The following is a 6,881-nucleotide window of genomic DNA, read 5'->3' as shown; positions in this document are numbered from 1 at the left end:
TGTTTTGGTCAGAACTCACGGTGTTTTGGTCTATCCTACTGGCATTTTGTACTGCGAATTGCAGTTTATAGGGGCCTGTTGATCACCATCTACATTTCCTTCGGAACGACCTTCGCTGAAGTACAGTGGTACCTCGGGTTAAGTACTTAATTTGTTCCGGAGGTCCGTTCTTAACCTGAAACTGTTCTTAACCTGAAGCACCACTTTAGCTAATGGGGCCTCCTGCTGCTGCTACGCCGCCAGAGCACAATTTCTGTTCTCATCCTGAAGCAAAGTTATTAACCCGAGGTACTATTTCTGGGTTAGCGGAGTCTGTAACCTGAAGCGTATGTAACTTGAAGCGTATGTAACCCGAGGTACCACTGTAATCTGCAAAAGGATCAACAAGAAATGCATCTCTCTCTGCAACCATAGAGGACTAGCTCTATGGCACACTAGACCTCTAGCCTCCTATTGTGACATCACAGAACAGCTCAACTGCCTTGGTTAATGCCTACCAACTGCCGTGCAAGTGAAGATCTTGAACCGGTTACTACTAAGATTATTTCTGACCACAGTGCAGAGGTATGGTCATGGAAAAGGCAGCAAAAAAATTGAGCTGCAAAAATCTAGGCTCATCTCCCATTGGAGCGAGGTCACCTTTGAATGGCTCTGTACAACTTAGTAGCTCTTTCTTTACAATGGAAGCACAACAGTAACTGTGGATAAACTTAGCAAGTGCTGGTATATGTTCTGAGGCACACCTTTTGGGCTACAAACTGAAACCAGGTGGAGATTTCAAATATCTTCCCAGTAAGAAATGTAGCCAAACTGTTAGTACCCCTATTCGTGTATCCATTAGTTGTATATGTGGCAGTATGTGTGGCTCCGCCTCCCCACCCTATGGCCTTTATGTTTTGAGACCTCTGGGTATAGGGCGGTATATAAATTCAATAAATAATAATAATGCACACTGCACTCAGCTGAAGGCAGTAGACCCATTCCTGTAGCTGCACCTGATATTTGGCAATTTCCTTTGCCATTCCGTACCCCCTTGCCACCCTCCATACTGTTCAGGAGAAAGTCCCGATCCTCTGATCCTCCTTTGAGAAGCTTTTCAGAGTCTGCAAGGGGCTACAGTGGATGGAATAAGATGAGAAACCTTCATTGCATGAGCAGTCCCTCCCCCCCCCCAACTTTAGTTTTCTGAAGGGGTAAGTCCACAAGCAAGCAAATGGTCATCCATTCTCACTGTACCAAAGCCAACTTCAATACGATGCACAAAATTCAGTGCAACATCATCATCGTCATCATCATCATCATCATTATTATTATTATACCGCCCTATACCCGGAGGTCTCAGGTGTATATATAGATTGCAATATATAAAATCAAAATAACAACAATAACCCAATAACACCCCCCCCCAAAAAAAGAGCCACATTTTAAAAGGGTATGGGATGTCAATCAGGTCAACAAAGGCCTGGTTAAAAAGGAACATTTTTGCCTGGTGCATAAAGGTGCACAGTGGTACCTCGGGTTACATACACTTCAGGTTACATACGCTTCAGGTTACATACTCCGCTAACCCAAAAATATTGCTTCAGGTTAAGAACTTTGTTTCAGGATAAGAACAGAAATTGTGCTCCGGCAGCGCAGCAGCAGCAGGAGGCCCCATTAGCTAAAGTGGTGCTTCAGGTTCAGAACAGTTTCAGGTTAAGTACAGACCTCTGGAAAAAATTAAGTACTTAGCCTGAGGTACCACTGTATAATGAAGGCGCCAGTCAAACTTCCCTGGGGAGAGCATCCCACAGATGGGGAGCCACTGCAGAGAAGGCCTGTTCTCGTGCTGCCATCCTCCGGACCTCTCGAGGAAGAGGCGAATGAAGAAGGGTCTCAGAAGATGATCTCAGGGTCCAGATAGGTTCAAATGGAGAGAGGAGGTCCTTGAGGTACTGTGATCCTGAGCCGTTTAAGGCTTTATAGGTCAAAAGCAGCACTTTGAACATTGCACTCATTAAGTCAACGGGCATGTATGCATATTTCATTTGGCTGCAAGGAGAAGGAGGCCATGGTCCCACAATTTGTGGGTTGCCCCTTAAAAAAAAAAAAGTAATAATACAGGAGTGTAGCTCTCATGATTGCAGAAGTATCAGAGAGAACATGTGTAGGTGTTGCATGGTAATGCTTCTCAGACACTTGCATCAGTAGAAGGGTTTTGGTTGCTAAGCATTCATTTGTTATCTAGTCTGTCCAACCACTAAAACTACATTCTGACAGGGAACCAATAGTAGGTCTGAAAAGCCAGGAATCTCCAGAGTTGGCCCAACAATGCCTTCTTTTTTCCATTTGGCCCTCACCATGACTGACCAAATTCCGCCAGGCTCTGCCTCAGTGTGCCAGGTACCATTTTAAAAATGTGTTTGTTTGTTTGCTTGCTCTGGTTTTATCCCTTCTATGAGGAGTTCAGGATGCACTGGGTAGGGTTCTCTTCCATCCTTTTATCCTTACAACATTCCTGTGAGGGAAATTAGGTCATTCCAGTGAGGTTCATGATTTGAGTGGGGATTTTCAACCTCGACCCTCTAACCACACTGGGACCCTTCTGGGTCTAACCCTGAACCGCCAGGTTTCACTGCTTGCTCCATTTGGGTCCTGTCCAGAGATTCATAAGCTAACAACCCCAGAGTGGGGATGGCATTTGAGGTAGAGATCATGCTTTCCTCTCCTGGTGACAAAAACCAGCCCAAATAAATAACCCCTGGTGCAAATGTGAAAATATGTGACCTTTAATGTTATAATAGATAACATACATCCATGTCTACATATTGACATTTTAAAATATGCACCTGCCTGTGGCGTTTGCCCTTCTAGGTGTGTGACATCATACTGGGTCATAAGGAAAGGGTTAACGAAGGGTAAAATGATTAACCAACAGGAACCCAAGGGGAGGAGTTAGAGTTGTTAAGAAGTCAGTCTGGAGTTAGAGAAGGGAGAGGGAGGATAAGTCTGTGGGTTGGGCTAGTTTGATGTGAGAGAGTGAGAGAATAATAATAATAATAATAATAATAATAATAATTTATTATTTGTACCCCGCCCATCTGGCTGGGTTTCCCCAGCCACTCTGGAATCTGTTAAGAGGAGTCAGTTAAACAGTTGGGATAATCAGTTAGAAGGTATTAGGAAGGTATAGGCTGGTAAAGAAACTAAGGTTAAGAAACTGACAAGAAAAATTATCTGAAACCATAAACTTGTTAATGCTTATAAAATAAACTTGTTTATTTGGTTTAATGTTAACAACTGTCTGGACTCTGTGTGTGCCCGAGAGAAATGGGTTGGTGGCAGCGATCATAGTGGTGGCACAGGGATCAATAGACCGTCAAACGTCCGGGGACCCTGTGTGATCGCCACACTGCCATTTGAACCCCTTTGAAGGAGATTAAAAATCTGTTATTGCATTGACAGAGGAATAGATAGATGCTGAACTGGATCTTCATGAGAATGAGGAAGAGAAGGAAGAACGACCGCATGCAGATCCCTAGGAGGCAACCCTTGCTGTTAGCGGTAGGTAGGTACCACTGTTTTCAGAAAGAAAGTAATATGGGCCTAGCCATAGCTCCAGGCAAACCTTTCCTCTTCATGCACAAATAGCAACAGCTGACAACAATATAAGCATCCTTTAACATTGTGAAATATAGTGGCTGGGCAGCTGGGGTTGGTAAGCTAAGGCCATGTTGTACACCTGGCTTCCTTCCTGAAGCCAAGCTTTGCTGCCACTTAGCGAGAGGGGAGAGAGAGGTGAAAATGTTCCTCGCATCCCTACTTGCAAAGGGCTGCGTTGGCTGGCCAGGCTCCCCCCTGAGCCGGCAGACAGGGGGCTCAGCATGACCCCACTTTCATCTGTTGGGGATGGGGTCACTCTGGCAGCATCAGTGGTGAGGGCTGGGCTGACACACACACACACACACACACACGGTATGCAAGCCTGCCACGGGTGCCAGCAACCAACGCTAGGCCACTGTCTGGATCCAATGTATACAGTTGACCTTTCCCCCCAGTACTTCCAAACAAGGCAAAATCCCTTTCTCAGAGGCACATTAGCATCCGCTGTGTATCTCCTGTGTTTTCATGCACAAATCTAAAGGTCTGCTGTCCCCCCCCCCACGCTCCATTATCTGATCTGCAGTCAGAAAGCAGTATTTATACATTCACCTATCAATTTTGTCGATGTGCATACAGAAAGGCAGAATTCACATATGAGCAAAGAGAAGGAAAATGAAGAGCAGAGGTCAGCTCCCTTGGAACCAATCCTTCCTTTCTTTAGTAGGTAGAACCATAACCTTATCGATTCTTGTGTGTAACTGGAGTTCGGCGTGCCAATAGGGTTGGGGGGGTGTTTGACAATGTGCAATCTATTACTATTATTTATTGAATTTATATACTGCCCTATACCCGGAGGTCTCAGGGTGGTTCACAGAACAAATCAAAATATATAACCACAATATACCATATTTTTCCATTTATAAGACGCCCCCATGTATAAGGCAATTTTGGGGGCAACAACCAATCGTCAGTCCACCCTCAGCACTATCCATGTATAAGACGCCCCCTATTTTTTGACATTATTTCTTAGGGAGAAAACCTAGTCTTATACATGGGAAAATACAGTATATAATCAAAATAAAAAGAACAACCCAATAACACCCCCAGCCTAGTCAACCATCATATTCTGGCAGGCCCAGGGAAAAAATCAGCTGTAAGCCAAAGTGAATCAAAGTCAAAATGAGAATACCCATAAACATTTTTTTAAAGAAAAAAAGCACTGGTTGTAACCCACCTTGGGACCTTAGGGTGAAGGGCAGGTTAGTAGTAGTAGTAGTAGTAGTAGTAGTAGTAGTAAATAGTTACAGAGAGTAAAATGGCTAGTTTGAGTAACCAGCTGTACATAATGAACTGTATACTGGCTTCCTTACCCTGCCTGAACCAACATCTTATATTTTCTTGTTTCTCCAGTATGAGGCAAGGAATGTTAATGTTGCCATTTAGGCAGTAGAGTTGATAGGGATCTGGTAAGCCTAAATGCAATGGGGAAAGCTCAGGTGCAAATGGCAGGGGTTTGGACTACATAATTGCGAGATCCTGAAAACAGAAGAGACCATTTGGGGAAGTTGGGATTTGGAAAAATCCCGAGCCAAGCTAATGGGGTTAGCAGGTTCACCCATCCCTTTTGAAAAGTGGGATATGATACGGATCTAAGCCATGGATTTTATTATGTGTATCTAAGACACAGATATTCATGCTGCTTTGCATTTCATAATCTTGTTCCATAAGCATCTGCAAATATTCATTTAAATAAGCAAATGACAATTTTCTAATTCTGCGCAATGTTCATTGCAGGTCTTCTCCAAGAATCACAGTCAGCTGTGGAGTTGAAGAAAGCGAAAATGGGAAAACTAACACCAAGGGTTGTAATTCCTTTAATGGTGAGATTAACAGAAGCAGCGAGACGTTAATTTGGTCTGTTCTAAGAATAAGTTGGGGCTAGACTACGTTACTGCTTCTGCATTCTGGATTAACTGCAGTTTCCAGGTAACCTTCAAAGGTAGCCCCACGTAGAGCGCATTGCAGTAGTCCAAGCAGGTGATAATCAGAGCATGCACTACTCTGGTGAGACAGTCTGCAGGCAGGTAGGGACGAAGGAGTCCTCCACACCTGCCCAAACCTGGCTTGATTAGGTCCATTATTCATGTCATCTGGCACTTTTTCTCCCAGAATAACCAACCCTTTGCTCTGGGAAACTCACAAGCCAAGTATAATGGAGACAGCCGTCACCTCTGATCATTTTAGTTGAGGGGCAGAATTTATCATGGTAAACTTATGCATGCATGAAAGTTATGCTCCATCTGAAATTAGCACAACTGCTTATAAAGACCATGGAAGTGTTTCCCATTAACCCTATATGTGAAAGTATGCTTGGCCTTTTTTCAGGAGCCCTCAAAGAAATGGAGAAAGTTTTCTTACTCTCCTCAGTGGATTAGTATATTGGACGTGGCTCAGAAAATCTTCGATGAGGAAGATAGAGTGAAGAAGAAACAAAAGCAGAATAAAAGGGGAGGGGAGGAAATGCTAGCAGGTGGGAATTTGGAGGAGGGAAAAGCGGAAATTAAAAGGGAACAATTGTCTGACTTTTGTGCTCCAGAGGGCATCCAACCAAATACTGGATGGGATCTCCAACCCTCACGGGGGCAATTGCCAACTCCAGGGCCATCGTATCTAAAGGCAGAGAAAGAGATCTTAACAGCGAATGAAATAGAGGATATCATCCAGGAAATTGTGGCTGTCAGGGCTAAGGAGAGGCTTTCTGAAGAAAACATGCCTCCTGAAGGAAGAGAGAAGCTCTTCTATCAAGATGCCTCTTCTATCAATGCACAGAAGCCACGCTACCATAGGGACCAGAGGATGCCACACTAAGGTGGGCGTTCATTGCTCAACCACTGCTCAGAAACAAAAATGTACGCCACTGCCATCACAGTGCTATTAAATAACCATTCCCATTTATATCACAACACTAGGGTGTTCTTGTCGTTTGCTGCTGCTGTTGCTTTTCAGCTGGCATGGGGGAAGTGGGCTAAATGCTTGAAGATACAGAATGGTGTGGGGTTTTTTAAAAAAAAGTGCTCATTTTGCAACTTAAAACCTCACCTTTCATGCTCTCTTCAGAAGAATGCCACATGCATTCTCTCAACACAAAAGGCACATACACACAGAGGTTTCCATGTACCTTGGAACCCTGTGTAATCAGGGTTGTGGGTCATGTGGAAATTCTTGTGTGTATGTAAAGTGCATCATCATCATCATCAACAACAACAATTTATTACAGATAGGTAGCCGTGTTGGTCTGC

At 44.0% G+C, this 6,881-nt stretch overlaps 1 protein-coding gene across 6 annotated transcripts; it reads left to right on the top strand.

Annotated features, from left to right (window-relative positions):
• Positions 1-422: 422 nt before the first annotated feature.
• LOC310759752 (uncharacterized protein) lies at positions 423-6,545 on the top strand. Of its 6 annotated transcripts, none has more exons than XM_083607445.1 (5): positions 423-564; positions 3,445-3,543; positions 4,219-4,302; positions 5,377-5,462; positions 5,968-6,545. In XM_083607445.1, exons 3-5 carry the CDS (start codon positions 4,236-4,238, stop codon positions 6,448-6,450), a joined length of 636 nt encoding a protein of 211 aa, XP_083463571.1. In that variant the 5' UTR covers positions 423-564; positions 3,445-3,543; positions 4,219-4,235; the 3' UTR covers positions 6,451-6,545. The 6 variants fall into 6 exon arrangements, with proteins under 6 accessions (XP_083463571.1, XP_083463567.1, XP_083463570.1 ...); XM_083607441.1 differs by having other exon boundaries at positions 3,445-3,547; XM_083607444.1 differs by having other exon boundaries at positions 554-768; positions 3,445-3,547.
• Positions 6,546-6,881: the final 336 nt, after the last annotated feature.

The sequence above is a fragment of the Podarcis filfolensis genome (assembly GCF_964270895.1).
Source record: "Podarcis filfolensis genome assembly, chromosome: 3".
NCBI lineage: Eukaryota > Metazoa > Chordata > Lepidosauria > Squamata > Lacertidae > Podarcis > Podarcis filfolensis.
The sequence above is the reverse complement of the archived record's forward strand: the minus strand, read 5'-3'. Positions and strand labels throughout refer to the sequence as shown.

Excerpts from the sequence above, each read along its gene's own strand:
- LOC310759752 (XM_083607441.1), top strand. The coding sequence starts at position 3,457 with ATGCTGAACTGGATCTTCATGAGAATGAGGAAGAGAAGGAAGAACGAC. Across the intron at positions 3,548-4,218 it reads ACCCTTGCTGTTAGCGGTAG|AAAGGCAGAATTCACATATG; the intron begins GTAGGTACCACT and ends ATGTGCATACAG. Across the intron at positions 5,463-5,967 it reads GGGTTGTAATTCCTTTAATG|GAGCCCTCAAAGAAATGGAG; the intron begins GTGAGATTAACA and ends GCCTTTTTTCAG.